Source organism: Sinohyriopsis cumingii, chromosome 9, assembly GCF_028554795.1.
Source record: "Sinohyriopsis cumingii isolate HCF-2022 chromosome 9, ASM2855479v2, whole genome shotgun sequence".
Lineage (NCBI taxonomy): Eukaryota > Metazoa > Mollusca > Bivalvia > Unionida > Unionidae > Sinohyriopsis > Sinohyriopsis cumingii.
The window spans coordinates 103,353,753-103,374,898 of record NC_142969.1 but is presented as its reverse complement, the minus strand read 5'-3'; the positions used below and the strand labels follow the sequence as shown (position 1 = coordinate 103,374,898).

The window sequence follows — 21,146 nt, the reverse complement described above, 5'->3', positions numbered from 1 at the left end:
TACATATGAAGAAAGTCACAAGTACATTTAATTCTAAAACATTTAATATTTTCATTAAAATATCACATGCATGTTGTGAAATAAATGAAAAACAAACTGTTTCATCATTTTTAAAAGAATGTTATGAATAACCATTGATATAGTTTTAAAACTGTCTTTATAATTATGTTACAGATCACATCATCTGTCACTCTGTTGGCAACAGTCTAAAAAAACAAACCAGTCTCGTCACAACTAAAAATATCCTTGCTGTCATATCCCCTGCATATATCGTTTAATCTTTTGTTCCAGTCTTCGACAACTTCATTATTAACATCAGCTGATTCTCCACTAAGGACAGAACACTTAATATTTTGTTGCACTTGAAATCTGTGCAACCATCAGTTACTTGCGGTAAAGTCGTCATATCCCAATTCAGCTGACAAAATTGTTGCTTTTTCTTGTCATTCAAATCAGGATACAAACATCTCCTGGCTCAAACAATCTTCCTTTCTCCGTCCTTTTCACCTTCCCACTTCTGCAAAATTGTTTCCTTATCTTTTACGATATTGTTTATCTGAGTCTTTCCGACATTAGTTTTCTGCAAGGATCCTCGAGTCTTTCTCGGTTTTTATGGAATAAATTTGGCTTCTCGTGAGGCATAAATGATATAATATTAACCATAGTAGTATATGTACTTTACTCAAAACTTCTTTCAGTAACGACAACCTTACACTGGGAAACAGAAATCGGATTACTTAACACACGTTATGAATAAAATACTGGTTCTGGATACATATTCAAATAAAATGCGGCCGCTTGTGAGGGGTAAATTTTATATTATTGCACTAATATGCTGGTCGCGTTAGCCGGGTGGCCTTTCGTGAGGGGTACTTTTGAACACAAACTCGTCGGTGCCAGCGGGTTATGGCCGTAAGGAGCGGGTGGCCGCTGGTCAAGGGGACCGTTCAGGAGGGGGACTACTGTACTGAAGTCACTGCTAAAGGACAACTTTGGACAACCAAACAAATGCCCATTCTTACTGTGGCGGAAACATACAAAACTTTTATTGCATGATTGAGACTGATTTTTATTCCATTTGCTTAGTAAGTTTCATAACAATTGGTGGGGGGGCCCCGAGTGGCCGAGTAGTTTAAGGCGCTCTCCGTTACGGATCACTGCCATCTCACCTCTGTCTGCGTGTGTTCGAGTCCAGGATTCGGCCAATGTGGGTATGTGAGAAAGCTTGCCAGTAGCTTCTTGTGGGTCGGTGGTTCTTCCCGGGGTTTTCCCAAATTCTTCCTCCACCATTAATACTGGCTGCCATGCATAGCCTAATTTGTGCTGAAAAATGGCATTAAACCCCCACAACAACAACAACAACAACAACAACAATTGGTGCTTCAAAGATAATCTGGTTTCTTTGAAATTTCAGCAACTGTTTATCTGGGTACATTTTTAAAAAATGATTTGGCCATCATATGGTTGACTGTAGTTACTGTTCCTCCCTGCCTACTGAATAGACCAGTAAGATTTTTTTTCCTTTTTTTTTCTTCGTTTTTTTTACATTTGTGGTAGCTGATTGATGTTGCCTTCCATGCATTGCCAGAAATTTAAAAAAAAGGGTCAGTGGACGATAAAGATGCAAGTGTTCTGGTCTGATGATGGATTACTACAAAAAATGTGAGTGTTCTGAAGGATTTAATTCAGAGTGAAAAGAATAAGAATTTTACTTACATCCACACACAAATGTCAGTCTATGTGAATATATTAATTACTAGCGAGCAGCCAAAAATTGGACAAAAGATAGATTATGAGATAATGACTCATCCAATTGATCTCTGCTACCAGAAATGTAAATTTTAAAAAAAGCTGATATCTCAAAACATACAGTACTCATGCTAGATATTAACATAAGAGGATTATGATATAACAGTGCACTGTTAAGATGGTTTGTTAATATGAACAAAGAATTTGTTTATGTAACAATATATAAAGTTCAGTGCATTTTATATCAAGTTTGCAGCTTCCTTTCATGGGGCCTCTGAATTTCTCCATTCCAAACCAATGGTTGTATATACAAGTTTAAACAGCCAACAATGTCGCCAATAAAGAAAATCGCCAGATGATATATTTTGTTGCCAATAAGGGAGAAAAAATCGCAATTTGTGACAATGGCAAAGCCCTGTGTGTTCCCTGAATAAACTTTTTACATGTTGTTTTTTGTACTTTAAAGAAGAAAAAAAAGCTTTTTTCATGTACTAGAAAAATGCATATAATATCCTAGGAGCCACGACAGGTTCATCTTGTATTATTGCTACATGACCTCTTCCCCAAAATGATAATAAACTTTTTCCATTTTTTTTTTCTTCATACTTTTAGGAAAGAATTTTTGGGCATACAAGAAAAATTCATGTATATGAAATTTTGAGAGCCCACTCCATGGCTGTTACATCCGAATTTGTTATAACGCAGTGTGCTATACCAGGGTCACACTGTATATAATGTTATTTAAAAAAACACTATGTACGTACCCTAATTTTAAAACCAGTACAATAGGAAACATATGTTTAGGGGGCCCTGAATGGACTTGTGTATGGAAAGAACAATACACAAGAATCTCTTAGCTCCTATTGTTTGCTGTGCATATGAATTTTTACACTGTCTAGTTACAAAAGTTAACCTCGCTTAGGCTGAGATAGAACCCCAGCCGAGTCATACCAATATAAAAATGCTACTAACAGTTGCCTCGCTAGGCACTCAGCATTAAGAGGTTAGCGTAAGGACTGGTCAGCCAGGTGTCAGGATTATGTGACTGGGTGGGACATCATGCTACATGACTATACATAAACTGCCACAATGCAGACATTGTAGTGATATGACTGAAATTTTTTTAAAAGTTGTGTTAAAAATCCAAATCACAACCACACGCTTTTTTGTTTGGTATATTTTTTTATTATTAACACTTTTATTACCATATTGTTTAAAGGTTTTGTTTTTGTTTCTTCATCATTCTTTTTAATTTATTTAGAGTAAAAAAAATTGATTTTGAAATTTTGGACTTTGTTTGTGTACAGATTCTGAAAGTGCAAAACTTTGATTGGGACCATTGAAAAAGAACTCTATGTTCTTTGCATCTGATCTGATAAGTAAGAAGACAAAAAACAGGAAAGGGAGGTGGGAGGAGGTGAGATACTTTTGGCAATCAGACTGCCTTTAAACTGAGAGTCTGACATAATAGATGTTCAGATGGGAAAAGTTTCCAAGTTGTATTTGCAGTCATGGGGATGAAAGAAAACGGAATGCAATCTAATAGCATAGAATCATTAGTGTACTATATTTATATCTACCTAGATTGAATGAGCATTGATTGTGAATGGTGCAGTGACAGAAATATGTTTGCGCATCAGGGTCAATTCTGTTAACACATCAAGGTCCACAATGTTTACACTTCAGGGTCTATTTGCACATCAGGGTCAATAAATGTTTGCACATCAGATCAGTACTGCTTATATCACTTCACATATAGATTGGTACTAATTTGCTTGCAGGATATGTGACAGCAAATATGGGTAAATATGTTGTGTGTGCTGGGTTCTTTGGCCACCTGGTAACAGAAAAGTCCATCTGCCAACAAAAAAAGGGTATAAAAACAGGTTATTTTTCAATAGAAGTTATCGCTTTGTATATAAATTGTATGTATGCATGAAGAATCTGGAATGATTGGTGTTTTCCCATAAAAATAGTATTTCAAAACCGATTTCACTATATTGAATTTTTGTGTTATTATAGGTGTATCCAGGCTTGATGGTTACTTCAGGGTCCATCTACTGGATCTTGGACCTTTTGAACATCCCAATACATATCCGAGAAGTCTGTGTCTTTTTAGCCCCTCTTTTCAGGTAGGTTATTTGCAGAATTGTTATCTAATACCACTGTGAAAAATAAGGGCTCATACATTGAATGTGTAATATAGGCTTGGTTTTGGTTTTGTGGATTTAATGCCCTGAATGACTATAAATCCTGGCCACTATATTTGGTGGAGGACAAACCTGGGAAGAACCCCCATCCTGTGGGAAAGTACTAGCATGCTTTCTTAAATTACCACAGTTGCTGAAACAAGACTCGAATCCACGAGGACATGTATGAAATGTGAGTGATCTGTAGTGGTGAGCACCATAGACCACTCGGCAACACTGTGTACCTGCTTTAACATAGGAGTGTTTGAAAGAATTCACACTTGTGGTTAATATGCTGTGACAGTTCCTGTATCCAGGATCTTCAGCCTCTAGACTCACAGCTTAGTGTTTAATTGGGTATCCCGTTGTTAGCGCGCACCGACAAAACTGCGCACAGCTCACATTGCTCTTTGATGGATCTCTGCAGTGGTCTTCTACGCTTCGTCGCTTTCTGGATCTGGAGCATGGTTATGCTGAGACAGCATAGTGCTTGTGTCCAGTGCAATCACCTTATTTTGCCCTTTGCAATCACGTTTACAGCATCTCCACGATGCACTGCTGTCGGCATTTACTGTCTTTCTATATCGATATCCATCAGTTATGTGCTCTTTCTCCTGCAACTCAGTCTTTTCAGTGGTTAGATATGATATTTAAATTTTTACAAAATGAATTTGGTATTTATAGTTTTTATGGCTTATACTGTGTAAATACGCACCTTGATATCTGCTCAGTGAAAACCGTGATTGAAACCAGTACTTTGATATGTATACACTTTGATGTCTGCTCACTGGAAACAGTGATTCAAACTATTAGTTTATTTCATTCGAAATGAGACATTTATCAAAGTCATAATAAGACTTCAGGCTTATAGTTTATGCTGCATGCTTTTGACGGCACGCATTTGATGGGCATATTTCGCTGCGGGCATTTGTTGACGCGTTTTTGACCTGCGTGCTTACGATGGGGTGTCATTTAATTGGGTCTTATTTTCTTCTGTATGTTGGACTCTTGGTTTTAATGGCTTGCAGCCTGTTATTTTATATCCACTGAAGGCATACCTGATCAGTTTTGATTTTACTCCGAATACAGGCATAAATCATCAAGATCTCAGATTCATTTACAGGGTTTCTACGGTCTTTGAAGGTTTGGGAAAGATGAGGTAGCATTTCCAAGACCTTGAAAGTTTGGGAATATTTTTAATTTCTTTCCATAGTCACAAATAAAATTTGTCCAAGGTTGTTAGATTCGGATGTAGTCGAGTTTTCCTGGTTTCTTTCTTTTGATGACCTGTTCAGTTTCATTGCTGCCACAGTAACAAACGAACATTTGTATTTCTTCATTAAACATTATTGGAATATTCTGCATTCATTGTTTTCTCATATACCATAACTTGTATACAAAATATTAGCAAATAATGGTCTTGGAAATCTTTGTTTTTGGTCTTTGGAATTTTGCGAAAAATCTTTGAATTTATCATTCAGAATTCTGTATGAACCCTGATTTAATGAGTAAGAAAATGTGCACATATGTATATATGCTATGATTGTACATTATTACCCAATACTAAGAAAAAGGCAAAAAAGAATAAAATCCCTAAAATACAAAGTTGGATGTTTGATAATTTAATTCTTTTATAAAATCCAAGACCTTCTCGGCATGAGTATCATCAAATAATGATTCCCAGGTAGCTTCTCTTAGTTGCCTCTTCGGACATGGAGGAAGGTTTAGTGGGTCTATTAAGCCGTGGGTGGGTGGGTGTGAGCTTGGAAGAGTTTAATATGTGAAGAAGGTCCACATATAAATAAAGTAATTTTGCAGCTGAAAATATTTAAAAATGTTCTTGTATTGAAATTTTGGTTAATTTGACCTTTTCTTACCCTCTACTCCGAGATCCCTTGGCAGAGTCAAGGACGACACCTCAATCTCAGATGTTCACCACACAGGCAACATAACTAACTAGTTATGGGGATGTGGTAATGGATGGACAGACATATTGATGTTATCCGTTACCCATTTTTTTTAAAGTGAGGGAGTCATGATTTAATTGATGGAAACAAATATTAAGATTTTTTTAAAGAGTTAAAATGTAGACAGACATCCATAACTTGTCAGGATGGGAGAGAATCCATTTAATTCATGCACGACTTTACACGAGATCCGTGTTGGTCAAAATAAATTAAATCATGCCTTAGTAGAGACCCTCTATATCGAGGACTCCTGTTCATAATGGATAACAATAAATAAACCCCTTGTGTTACTTTTACTAGTCATATGTGCCCAACTGCAGTCAATGTAGATCTTGGTCAGGGTCTATTCTGCTGTTTAATTTCTGGCATAGACCTAGATCGGCGATGGCAGCTTTGGGTCTGTGCAGTTTGCAGTTGGACTTGAACTTTAAGGGAGTAATGGTACATGTTAGACTTACCTTGAGTGTCTTCATCAGGTAATTTGACAGTAGTGTAGACTTACCTTGAGTGTCTTCATCAGGTAATTTCACAGTAGTGTAGACTTACCTTGAGTGTCTTCATCAGGTAATTTGACAGTAGTGTAAGCTTACCTTGAGTGTCTTCATCAGGTAATTTCACAGTAGTGTAGACTTACCTTGAGTGACTTCATCAGGTAATTTCACAGTAGTGTAAGTTCCAAATGTAGCTTCTTTATTACGAGAGAAGCTTTGATAATTGATAACCCTTGTTGTATAAGAATCAAGTTGACAGATTATGAATTAATCTCTTTCAGTGGGATGACTGCACTAGCTGTGTATTTCTTCACACGTGAGATCTGGAGTGCAGGGGCAGGACTTTTTGCTGCCTGCTTCATTGCTATTGGTAAGATTGTCAATGCCAGAATGATTGCCCTTTATTTACTCTTGAAGCACAGCTGTAGAAAAGAACCTTTTATTTGACTGCTGTATTTCAATTATTAAAATACCTAGTGGTGTTTAAACATTTTGGAGCAGAAATAAGGAAAATAGCCTGTGTACTTTAGCAGTTGAAAGAAATGCAAGCTATTTATAATAAGTTTACAAATTGGCTAACAAATCATCTGCTTCAGTTGAATTTCTGATGCTAAAAGATCCACTTGGATTTCTGTTTTAATAAGACAGAACATTACAGATTATTTTCCCAGTCACATGTCCAGATCAAGCAAGTTCAAAAATAGATTTGTCACTTGTTTTCTTGTTCCAGTTTTTTGTATTCCTAGTTTTCTCTAATGTCTAAGCAAGATCCTGAATGATTAGGTACTAGTTTATATAGTCCTACCCACTTATATCAACATCACTTGTGTTGACAAATTGCCAGTGTTGATGAAAAGGCAAAGTCCCAGGCCCATGGTCTGTTGTTTCCACCAAATTTGTCATGCTTATTTCAGCGTTGAGATAAAAATTAAATATGTTGACAGAAGCCTGAGGTCCCAACTTGCACGAATCCTTTGTTTTATATAGACGGTTTGCCAGTTCCAGTCCATACATTGTTTTTCAAGTAGTTGTTGTTGATGTTAGGCTTTAAAGTTGCCATTGCATTCATAAACAGGCATTTCTTTGGTCCTCCAAAGTTGGCAATCACTGTGTCTTCAATGAAGCATGCACCCTTCATTTTTAGAAGTTTTGCACAAAACGTGAATAAAAGCAATTTAATCAGGTTGATTGCTACGGTCTAGTAATGAGTCCAGTACTTTAAGCTCTGAGTAACTGTAGCTCCTTTATGTGGGGAACTCAGTGGTTCCAAGTTGTGACAACAGGGTTGGGCCCCAAAGGGTAAGGACAGACCTAGTAATCCAAATGCACACTTTAACTCCCCATATAATGCGCAAGGCAACATTTCAGAAACAGATAATTAAATACGGGAAGATCAGATACTGAAGCCACATAAATTATCTTAATGTTTTCCTAGAATTATATTTTTTCAAGGGATAATCATATTTCCAAAGCTGCCAGCTCTTAATATTTGACCACAAATCTTATTGAAACGACCCTTAAATAGCCCATTTCATACCAAATTTAACTGGGTTGCTCCGTAATTAACCGAATAACCTCCCGAGTTCCTTATACTCCAGCCAATCCAACGCTGGTGGGTACATGTACATAACAAAATGGCGTCCATTGTTGTTTAGAAATATTTCAGAAATAAAATTAATTAAATGATTGAAATTTATATGTAAATTATCCACAGACTTTCAAAAACAAATCTGATAAACTCATATGAAACGCATTTTATTATAGTGACGTTTCGGGTGCACAGAAATAGTTTGAACAACTTGCTCTTTGATTCCCAGGATTACATTTGTTTACTTCGACACCGTTTCCTTACTCACATGCACATGTCCAGATGTAAACAGCTCAAAGCTACTCTCGTATGGGTTTGAAATCCGCCCTGGTTTCCAGAAAATAAGACAGGATGGTTCCAATATTACATTTTGTCAATATCTGCGGCAGCATCGCTGTTGAATATGCATTTTTCAACTTGATAAATGGTGTTGAATTAGTTACAGAAGTTGATGCTGATGCTGAAGCATTAGCCATATTTTGCCCACCACCTATTATGGTCAGCTGACCACCCGCCACGTGATCAAAATTCAGAGCAAATTATGAAGTTAACCGACATCTGCATGAAATAGGCAATCACAGAAAAAATTGCACAAAAATGATAAATACAAAAAAATATAAGTATTTGTGCTCAGATCTGGATATTGGTTTGTCCGGGTTTTGGTGTGGATATGAATTTTCGTATTATATTTAGTGGAGTTGGTCAGGGAACCAGACAAGTTTGACAGGAGTATCTGAATTTTCATATTATATGTAGTGGAGTTGGTCAGGGAACCAGAGAAGTTTGACTGGAGTATCTGAGATGCTTTAATCTGCATATACCCTATTATGTTAATCTGCATGATCAAGCTTTTGTTTATCATCTATAAATGTCTTTTAACAAATGAAAACACCTTGATGGCAGATGGGGTATCTAGTCTCTTACAAAGTTCAGAGTCATAACAGAAAAAATATTTAGATTCTTGACTATACTTGGAGAAAAAAAGCAGGAAACATTTATTTAACATCATGTCAAGTTGATTTTAGTGCATTTTTCAGCAGGAGAGATGATTGCCAGTGCAGTATGCAATTAAAGAAAATCAGTGATTATGTAGAGTCGAGAAATCTTGCAAGAATCTATTGACCTCTATTGGGTTTGGACCTGCAGTTATTGAAACTGAACTGCTGGTCATTATTGTGAAAGAGTACTTTACAAACTTTTTGGTTGAACATAGTGGATGCTGACTTTGCTGCATCAGATCACTCATCTGAACTTTTAAGATACATGTTTTCCAAATGAACAATTTTGTTACACCATTCTGAAAATTGGTCTAACTTACACAAAAATATAAACTTCCTTGCAGAAAATGTATATGGGCTGGCAGGTCTGCATTAACATGACTCTATTGTTAAACAGTTAACATTGTGAACTTGCATGCAGAGAGGAACCAGAATAAGTTTGCTTTCTTTACATAATACATTAAGTGGCAAACTATACTTTCCTGTGTAGAGACCACTAAATTCAAAACTGAGAAATATCAGTTCTATTTACCATCATCATTGGCATGACTTAACTTGTTGCTGATTGTATATGCATGTATGATATCATAGAAAGATGCAATATGATTGGATAGAAGTTTGTTACTTTTGATGACCATCCTGTCCATTCTGGACAAGCTGCCTAGATTCATAAAATATATGCATTGATTAATGACAAGAATGCTTACAGGTTGGTTTCTGTGGTTTTGAGATGGTTCATTGATAGTTGCCACACTTAGCCACGAGGTCAGTTACATGATGTACAATATCTGATAATAATACTATATAATTGAATTAAAATTGCTATATAATTGAATTGCAATTGCTATATACTTGAATTGTAATTACCATATAATTGAATTGTAGGGATAATATGGAATTGTTTACTTTCAGTCCCTGGCTACATCAGCAGGTCAGTGGCAGGAAGCTATGATAATGAAGGCATTGCAATATTTGCACTGATGTTTACTTATTTTCTTTGGGTGAGTATTTGTTCCTGTATCATTCATCATGAGTCTCAAGCTTCATCATGACTCGCGTCGTGTTTTTGACAAATTCTCATGATGAAGCTTGAGACTTGATTAAACATTCTGATGATGTATTGCTTCATGCTCAAATGTCAGCCAGTTAGAAGTAAGACCATGCTCAGATATCAGCCAATTAGAAGTAAGGCCATGTTCAGATATTAACCAATTAGAAGTGATGCCATGCTCAGATATCAGCCAATTAGAAGTGAGACCATGTTCAAACATCAGCCAATCAGAAGTGAGGCCATTCTCAAACATTAGCTAATTAGAAGTAAGGCCATGTTCAGATATTAACCAATTAGAAGTAAGGCCATGCTGAAATATCAGTCAATTAGAAGTTTGACCATATTCAAACATCAGCCAATCAGAAGTGAGGCCATTCTCAAACATTAGCTAATTAGAAGTGAGTCTGTGCTCAGACATTAGCCATTTAGAAGTAAGGTCCAATCTGATTAAAAGTCTGCATAGTTGTATGTGGAGATCTGACAGACACTAATAAAAGTTGGTGACCATTTGAATTCTCTTATTTTTTTAGCCTATTCGATAAAACATTGTATTTCATATTATCATTAATAATGATAGTCTACAAATGGTGAGTATCACTTCAAGAAATTTAAATGCTGTGATTTGATTGGTGAACTGCAGAGTCAACAGAACACAACCTCATAGTAGTGTCCACCAGATCTCCATGACTTGGGGCTAGGGCATGATAATATGACTTGGGCAAGGGCATATGACTTGGGGCTAGAGCATGATAATATGACTTGGGGCTAGGTCATGATAATATGACTTGGGGCTAGGGCATGATAATATGACTTGGGGCTAGGTCATGATAATATGTGAATCCAGTAAAATATGAAGATAATTTCTCAATGAATTTGAATAAAATTATCAACTCATTAAGTTTCGGATTGATAGATATATGATTAACATTTCTTTCATTGTAATTATTACTTTACTATTAGTGCAGTCATTAGATGCTGGGAATAATTTTTATATTTCTTTTAATCTGCTTTCAGGAAATTGAATGAAATAGTTCCACTATGGCAATGTAATATTAGAAAAGTGTAAAGAAAACCTTGCTTTACTTAACATTTTTATTTTAAATACAGTCTTAAAACATTTACAGTCAACATAAATATGTACCAACAAAATTATCATTATGGAATATTCGGCCACTAAAATAGATTCTTTTTAAATGTAAACGAATTATATGTGTGTTTGTGTACACAAACACACACACACACACACACACATATATATATATATTATGTTAAATAAAAATACATCAGTTATTTAATTAAATTATCAATATGATGCAGCTTGTTTCATTCATAAGATAAATTGTAAAAGTGTACTTGATATGTTCTTAAGATATATATAGTGCAGCAGATGCTTATTAAATATAATGCTTAAAGTTCTGTGTATTTTTCATATTTATAACTGTTGTCATGTGAAAATGAAGAGAATTGTTTTCATTAGCACATTTCTTGCATCGTGTGCAGTTGTACGGGACATACATCTGAGTGTAACATACCTAAGCAAAAGACTGTAATGATTTTGAGTTTACTTCTAAGGATTCAGTTCTTTATATAGTTTATTTCTGCATTAAGATGTATGAATTTCTGTGTTGCATTGACAAACATACATGTCCAGCTTGGTACCCCAAATTTTCACTTAATTTAGATTTGCAATCAGTGCCCAATTTCTTGATCATTTTCAAACATGGTCATGATTGTAGTGAGAGTTAGAATTGCAGTTTAACCAATTTTATTACTGTATTGAAGAGTTGTTCCTAAAAATGAGTACTGTTTGTGGTAAAGTTTAATAATTATACTGTATTGTATGGGTGACATGGAATATCGAATAGCAACATGTATGTTGTTCAGAGTTCGCTTTTCGACATTTCTTGATGACACATCATTGATTACATAAATTCTAGAAGGTCTCATCTTGACACATTTTAAGATCTCTTCATCCAGATGCCAAGAGGTAGAGAGGAGCCGAAGAAGGAAAATGAAATGGGCCTAATTATGGAAATACGGGATTGAATAACATGCATAAGGACAGATAATTTTTCCCTAGTCGGGGAAAGAAAATAGTTCCAAAAGTGATGTCGCCACTGTGACAATAAAACTGTTATCACCATTGTGGTGGTTTATTTATTTCTCTAATATATTTCACTATCTAATTATGAATTATGTAAAAAATAAGATGTATTCCTTTTAAGAATATATAGTGTTTTATATAATAAGTCTTTTTTTATTTGCAGATAAAATCTGTAAAAACTGGTTCTTTGTCTTGGTCTATTTGCACAGCCCTGTCCTATTTTTATATGGTAAGTATTGGTAACAGTAGCAGTTTTCTTACTAACTTTACGAGAAAAAGGGGCCATATTTATGGGGCAAGGCAAAGGGTTTTTAGTTTTTGGGGAAGGAAAAGGGGCTATGTTTATGGCAGACCTGCCAACCCTTACCATTTTACCATAAGTCTTACAAAAATTACCAGGGGCCCCGAGTGGCCGAGTGGTCTAAAGCGCTCTTCGTTACGGATCACTGCCATCTCACCTCTGTCTGCGGCGGTTCGAGTCTAAGATTCAGCCAATGTGGGCATGTGAGAAAGCTTGCCAGTAGCTTCTCGTGGGTCGGTGGTTCTTTCCGGGGTTTTCCGGGTTCTTCCTCCACCATTAATACTGGCCGCCATGTATAGCCTATCGTGCTGAAAAATGGCGTTAAACCCCACAACAACAACAACAACAAAAATTACCCTTAAAATACAGACCTGTGGTATTGAAGCAAAAACTACAGAAAAATGATCGTTGCTAAAAGAATCAGGATAAATGGTTCATCCGTGTTTGATTTGGTTTTCGTATTAGAATTATTGAAATTAGTCCAGGAACCAAACTGTACAGCAGCACCTCAGAGGCTTTAAACTGCACCTATTTGTTCATGTGAAGCATCTGCATGATCATACTGTTGATTAAAAATGGCATCCAGCAAGCGGTGCTAGAACGAAAGAGTTAGTAAGCATCATCATTACATTTTTAATAATCAACACAGAAGAATAAAAAGGAATGTTCAGATTTTTGTGAATAAAAGCCAGTTTGAGTATGTCTTGTGGCAGGAGATATGATTGCATTTGTTTTGTGAAATGGTAAAAGAATTTCCCAGAATTACGTCACCTTGAGAGATGGCATCAATCCATTGAGCTGCATATGGTTTAGAACTAATGTTTGTACAATTGGTAAATAACAGACATGATTTTTCTCCATTTTAAAGCAGAATTCCACTTTTCTCCTGACTTGAATCTGATTTTTCTTGATATAATCCATTTTTTATATCATCTCCAATCTGGTTTTTTAAAAACTCTGCTCCCATTCTGCAACGACCCTTGTAAATCATTCGTTCCATATATTAGTTAGCACAGGACTCTAGTAAAGAGTATTCTGATTGGTCAAAGGTTTATATTTATCCAATGAATCTTCGTGTATTGGAAGCTGATGGCAATGGAAAAAAGAAACATGCTTTCAAAACATGGTGTCTTGAGTTGTTGAGAGAAACCATGACACGAAAAGTTTAGAGAAGGGTTTAAAAAATGTATGGAAATGGAATGGCTGGAGCAAAAAGTTGACAGAAATTTGGTTGGTCAGTTTATAAGATATCTGCACACTAGAATACTGGCATTTTGTGACCTGTGCAATAAAGATCTGAATTACGGTAATCGCTGTTGGAAGAGCTTGGAACAACACCTACAAAAGAAGCTGCATAAGGAAAAATTGAAGCTCAGAAGGCATCTGGAAAAAGTGCAATTAATTACCTTAAAAAGAAAGATTTCTTGCATGAGAGAACAGATATAGCCCTCTGTCAGAACATGCACACTTCATGTCACCAATACAAGCACCAGCTTGAAAGGAAAAAGGTTCTCATTGAGATGGAAAAGAGACAGTTGCACATTGAGCCAAAAAAGTTGGTGGTGACAAAAAGGAAGACTAAAGAAATCTTTGCCAAAGCTGCAAAAAGAGTGTTGGAGAAAAAATTCTTGTGACTATAAATATTGTGAAATTATTGAAGTCAAGTTGAACATTTTTGGTAAATTTATTAGTTTTTCAAATGATTATTTTGGTTTATTTTATAATCATGAGTTGCACCAGGAGCAGTTTTTTTTTAGTGTAAAATGCGTTTTTGGATGGGAGCCTCTGGTCCCATGGATTGAGGGCACTGAATACCCCCAAACCCCCCTTTAAAAAATTTCAGCTTTTTTATGGAAGACAAAAATCAAGTCTGAAATAAATTCTATGCATACTTTGCAAACTTTTCAGTTGAACATAATGTTTCTTGTTGCTGCATGTTTCGAATACCAAACTTGCTTTCAGCTTTACAATAGCAGATTATGATATTTTGTTACACCTTACTGAAAACTGGTCAAACTTGCGGCAAAAAATCAACTTCCTTACTGAGACGGACTAGTCAGGGTTGGCAGGTCTGTTATGGTGCTTTTTGAACATCCCTGGCTATCATTTGATTGTTTACTTTTATTATTACTTACCTTATATTGTGAATATTTACTTTAAGTTTCCTTACATCACTAGTAAACTCGTACTATTTGATATTAAATTATCATTGTTACTACCACATGTTCTTGCTCAATATAATAATTTTTTTACCATACACATCCATTAAAATGGAATAACAGAACCTATACATACAGTTGCTTTATTATTGATGGTTCTTTTAAAATGCGACAGAGTTTTTAACAAGATGGATTCATCATGTTTCATTTATGCTGGCCTTTAAATTGGGGATATAAGCAGTGTGATTATTCCTTTTTCTTGTGGATTGTTTCTGCTTGATAGGCCAAACCATTACTTCGGACACTGGTAACATTCTGAGGCAAAAAGTCATGGTTGGCATCTTCATTAATTTCAGTTCCCTTGATTCCTGTAGTCTTTGAATTTGTAGTACTAAATTTATGTTAGATCCAGTGACCCAAATATTAATATTCAGTTGCTTAAGACCTCTTTGAAAACATGAAGTTATCTTCATGAATGAGAAGCTTGCCACATTGTTTTAGTGATAATCTTATACCTCTTTATAACTTAGTGCACGTGCCTTATAGTCAGGTCATGGCATACAATAAGATATTATCTAATTTGGTTTACCTTTTACAATGTGTTACTGATGTTGTTATGCACACTTTCAAATTTTACTGTAAAACTAATTTGCATGGGCACAGTCTGGAGAAAATTGACCTCAAGGACATTAAGCTATACCAGTATTTTCTGTGGCTGCCGACATCTTACCAGTCAGGGGAGAATACTGGTATTAGTAGTATCATGCTGTATCTATATTTTCTGTGGCAACTGCCAACCACTACAATTGATCATAAGAATAAGAAACAAAAACAGTGGAAATACGAATGTTGCTGTCAAGTCCAGATGCTAACTTGTCTGTGTTTTATTCTGGTCTGTGTTTCATATTAGATTCCATTTTGGAAGTTTGCAGCAAAATTGGACATAATTTGGGAATCAAAATTTTATGTTGTTTTGACATTTTGAACCAGATTGGACATAATTTGGAAATCGAAGTTTGATGCCATTTTTGCATTTTGCAGCAAATTGGACATAATTTGGAAATCAAACTTTGATGTTTTTTTGGGCAGTTTGCAGTAAATTGAACATATTTTGGGAATCAATGTTTCTTCTCGTGTTTGCAGTTTGTGGCAAATAGGATGTAATTTGGAATCGAAGTTTCATGTCGATCTTGGTAGTTTGCCACAAATAGAACATGTTGAATGGACCACAGTCGGTGTAACTGTCATACAGATTGGACATGTATCTAATAATAGGGTTTTGTTATATAGATCTAGTTATGCTAAAACAAGTTATAATTTCACTCAGACATGGAATTTCTATGTTTATAAAACATATCTTCACATTTAAGGATTGTGACTCCCACACCCAATTGTTTTGGCTTGGTACCTTTGGGTAAGAAAAGACCTTGGGGCTTCTGTGAGTTGCATTTGTGTTCCGTGTTCTTGAAGTATGTGTATAGTTTTATATTAGTAGGAACTTTACTCCAATCACCTCAGCACTAAATAGCCTATTTGTGTTGTTATGCCACAAAGCACTAAACCTGACATGATCCAAGTGATGGTTGATGGTGAATTACTACACAGTGGTCATTGAAATCTATATTTGACTGTCCATTTACAGCGTAAACTTTCTAGCTTTACTTGAGTCGTTATTTTTATGTGAAAAACGGTGCTTGCAGGTGAGCCTTACCATCTGAGTAATTCCATTTCTCCCTTTATTTCAGGTGTCAGCCTGGGGAGGTTATGTTTTCATTATTAACCTAATCCCCCTTCATGTATTTGTATTACTTATCATGGGAAGATATTCTAGAAGAATATATGTAGGTAAGTACTTATTTTTATCACAGACATGCATCAGTATCATTTTTCTATCATTGGTGTTGCATTGAATTTGAACATTGTTGCAAATTCTCCAGTTTGGTAACCCAAATCACATGTCTTGTGAGACTTTCCAAATGAGGCAAGGGGGAATTGACCACAGGAATTACTGATACCAGTATGTAGCTTTGAATGCTTTATTGCTTGTAAGTCTACAAAACAGCAGTTCAGTTTTCCTTGCCTGACATGTTGTTGTTGTTGTTGTAGGGTTTAACGCCATTTTTCAGCACATTATAGGCTATACTTGGCAGCCAGTATTAATGGTGGAGGAAGAACCTGGGAAAACCCAGGAAAGAACCACCATCCCACGAGAAGCTATTGGCAAGTTTTCTCACATACCCACATTGGCTGAATCTGAGACTCGAACCCACACAGACAGAGGTGGGATGGCAGTGATCTGTAACGGACCACGCTTTAGACCACTCGGCCACTCGGGGCCCCTGCCTGATATGTAGAAATAAAGAAAATATGGATGACTATACAAGTTTTAGAGAAATAAAAATAATGATTGAAATTCATTTTTTTAATTGTAGCATAGCATCTGTCATCAGCTTTTGTGAAATGCAGAAGAGACTGAACAGGTTGTTGGGAAAGAATTGTAATTACCCATTGGTTTTGATGGAAACACATATTTTGTAAACATTATCTTTGAAAGTTGGACAAATATGTATTTTGTGGAATGAAAAAAACTAAACACTATATCAACCATACATACATGTGATGATAAAGACCGGTCAGGACAGATCAGGAGATTTTCAAAATTGGTCAGTCGTTTTGACCTCAAAAGAGAATTTTCATTGATCTGATTTTTGAGAATGCAAATGGACAAAAATTATGAACTAATTTACATTTTTTAGATATTAATATATGCACACCATCTCATCCTTTCACAGTAGTTTGTTGCCATTCATACTCCTTTCACATTAACTTGTTGCCATTCTGTCATCATTCATACTCATTTCACAGTAACTTGTTGCCATTCATACTTCTCCTGTCTATGACAGTTATTTGTAGCTTTTCTTAGGAGATCATTGCCTTGATTATATTGGTGGCAGTCCTCATCATTTTGTAACTTGCACATGGTATAAGGAAGAAGCCTATACATTCTGGGTTCAGAGGTGACTGTAAGAAGGAAAGTGGTTTCTGCTCAGTAACATTAGTTCTGCCTCACAAACCTGAATGAGACTGGGTGGCTTGTTCCCTCTGGAGAAAAAATTGAGGCCTAGTTATTCTGAGGTATAGAGGTCAAAGATCAAGGTTCATGTAATTGAAAGAAGAAACATGGTTTATGCACAATAAATTTAATTTGACCCAAAAGACCTGGACTAAACTTTGTGAATGACTTGAACTTTGAATAGGGTAGCGTTCTGTTCATTATGAGGTCAAAAGGTATGAGGTCAGGGTCATTGTACCGAAAAATGAGGGGGAGGTTGTTTCTGCACTTCATTTTTGTTCTTGACACTATACATTCAACAACGTTAGAGGCAGGGTTTCACTTTGGTTATGATTCAAGCCTGTCGGTTTTGGGATCAAACAGTAATGAACAAGATCACTGACAGAAAGAAGAAATATGGTTTTTGCATGGTAACTTTGGTTAGAGACGATGTATCTTGACCACAGTCTGTGGATGGCTTGCACTTAACTTATTAAAAAGGCATATTGATTTTGGACTAAAAGGCAAGGTAATTATATCTTGAAGAAAAATGTCTTTTTACACAATAACTTTTATTCAGGAATAAGTTCCTGGACTAATCTTTGTGGATGGCCTACATGTGCCAGATGTATTGTCACAGTGGGATATCACTTTTGGAACTAATATATTTCTCATTTAGGAAATACATCTGCCCTTTAATGTGTATGTCCATAGTTAGACCTATTTCAGTTCTCTTCCTTTGATCATTTTTGATCTCCCTCCATATTGGGACATACAGATCTTAAAATGTGTCAACTGTAGACCCTCTGGTGTACATTTATGTAGACCCTCTAGTGTACATTTATGTAGACCCTCTAGTGTACATTTATGTAGATCCTCTAGTGTACATTTATGTAGACCCTCTGGTGTACATTTATGTAGACCCTCTGGTGTACATTTATGTAGACCCGCTATTGTACATTTATGTAGACCCTCTGGTGTACATTTATGTAGACTCTCTAGTGTACATTTATGTAGACCCTCTAGTGTACATTTATGTAGACCCTCTAGTGTACATTTATGTAGACCCTCTAGTGTACATTTATGTAGACCCTCTGGTGTACATTTATGTAGACCCGCTAGTGCACATTTATGTAGACCCTCTAGTGTACATTTATGTAGACCCTCTAGTGTACATTTATGCAATCATCAAGGTGCCATCAAGAAGTACATAGAAATGAACTCCAGCAAAAAGTAGACTTCAAGTTTGTACTTCTCTATAAAGTCCTCTACATGAATCTTTGAAGCTCTCAGTGACTGAACTTTCATAACCTCTTGATATGTGTCAATGATATAGAATTATATATATGTAATACTCTATGACAAATGGCACACATGTTTAAGAAAAACCTGCTGATTAAATAAGTATCAATTTTAACTTGAATCACAGTTGTATTTGAAAATGATGGACAAATCAAGCATTGATTAATGTTGATTGCAATCCAAAACTTAGTGAGAATCGAAAATTGGGTGCAGTGTCTGCTACTAAAGTGCAAGTATGCTAAGGCCATACAAAATCACTATTTTAGTGCAGAAATAAACAAAAAGAGAATGAAAATCTTTACAAGTAAACTTGCAATCATTCATATCTTTTGTTCAGTGATATAAGTCTGTGTGTGAATTGAATTTTTAATGTAGCTTTAACAATTTTTCAGTTATATCGCTATGATGTATACAATGTGACAGTTTATAGTTGTGTCTAGCACTGAGGCATCATGCCCCAGACATGTAGCATGATGTCCCACCCAGTCACAAAATCCTGACACCAGGCCGACCAGTCCTAACACTTTCCTCTTAATGCTGAGCACCTAGTGAGGCAGCTTTTAGTAGCATTTTTGGTATGACTCGGCTGTGGTTGTAACCCATGACCTACTGCATCCGAGGCGTATGCTCTAGCCACTAGGCCACCTGTGAAGTCTGTTAGATATAACTGCTTTGTGATGAATCTACATTACACCACCAGCAACATTATGAACATTATCTACGTTATACCAACCCAGCATTATCAATCCATGCATTAATTGTGATAACAAAAAATAACAATCTTTTCATTTTCATAATACAGTCATTATTTTGACAAAATGTACTGTTTGAAGCATGATATGTCCGTGGTTAGTTTTAAATGAGGTCCTAAAAGTATGGGAAAAATTAGGATTTTTTTTGGTATCAAACTAGTGTTTGAAGCTGTTATCACACTGGCACGGAATGGAGAAAAGTTTCTTTGCCATTTCAAAATATATAACAGAAAATCTACATTTTTTGAAATGTACAGAAATAATCAGTCATGAAGTGGGTGTATTTTATATTGTCACAAGTGGCAATTTCATTACAATGATTCCACTTGTGAACTATTTCCATACATCTGCTGAAAAACATAGACATCTGCTATTTTTGGTTTCAGTGGGTATGAAAACCCTATGCATGGGTCAGAATCTGTGGGCACTAATGTACAAAGTATTATTCCTGCATACAGATTCTGACTGACTGGTGGGATTTCCCTATTCCATAGCAGTGGATGTAATAGACCATTTGGATGGAATTTCCGCATTCCATACCAATGAATATATATGTTAATTTTCATTAATTTAGGATAGTCTATAATATCATTTGTATAACTATTATTAACTGTGTTTAATCATGAATGTATTCTTTCATTTCAGCATATAATGCCTTCTTTATAGTTGGTCTCATTCTGTCCATGCAAGTGCCCTTTGTTGGCTTCAACCCCATCACGACAAGTGAACATATGGCTTCAGCAGGTACGTAATCAGTACTGAGGAACATATTACTACACAGTACTCAAGATGTAATCATTACCAAGGGACATATTACTACACAGTACTCAAATCAATACCAAGGGACATACTACTACACAGTACTCAAATCAATACCATGGGGCATATTACTACACAGTACTCAAATCAGTACCATGGGACATATTACTACACAGTACTCAAATCAGTACTAAGGGACATCTTATTAAACAGTACTCAGCATGTAATCAGTACCAAGGGACATATTACTACACAGTACTCAACATGTAATCAGTACCAAGAGACATATTACTACACAGTACTACACAGTAATCAGTACCAAGGGCCATATTACTACACAGTACTCAAATCAGTACCAAGGGACATATTACTACACAGTAATCAGTACCAAGGGACATATTACAACACAGTACTAAAAATGTAGTCAGTACCACGGGACAAGTTACTCCATACTACTCAAAACATCCACACATCCACTTCTGATGTCCAAGTAGGTGGGTGGTAAGGACTTTTTTGCTGATCTCTTCAAGGTACAATATATTGTACTACTCTCAGCATTGGCATCCACACTAATTAACCCTTTCGGCATTAGTACCTACAACAGAAGACTACCATTCAACTTTCAGAATGTTTAATAAATGTAGGCAACATATTTTCAGTGACTTATAAACATTGTATTTCTTC

At 35.8% G+C, this 21,146-nt stretch overlaps 1 protein-coding gene across 2 annotated transcripts in view; it reads left to right on the top strand.

Moving 5' to 3' along the window:
- LOC149792371 (dolichyl-diphosphooligosaccharide--protein glycosyltransferase subunit STT3B-like) overlaps window positions 1–21,146 on the top strand; it is a 75,466-nt gene that overhangs the window by 22,576 nt on the left and 31,744 nt on the right. For both annotated transcript variants that reach the window (XR_016423558.1, XM_089970945.1), the window contains exons 3-8: window positions 3,772–3,881; window positions 6,678–6,766; window positions 9,895–9,983; window positions 12,301–12,366; window positions 16,343–16,442; window positions 20,349–20,447. Coding sequence is in view for 1 of the 2 variants with exons in the window: in XM_089970945.1 (XP_089827071.1) it covers window positions 3,772–3,881; window positions 6,678–6,766; window positions 9,895–9,983; window positions 12,301–12,366; window positions 16,343–16,442; window positions 20,349–20,447 (553 nt within the window). In the remaining variant the exon portion in view is untranslated. The remainder of the gene's footprint in view (window positions 1–3,771; window positions 3,882–6,677; window positions 6,767–9,894; window positions 9,984–12,300; window positions 12,367–16,342; window positions 16,443–20,348; window positions 20,448–21,146) is intronic.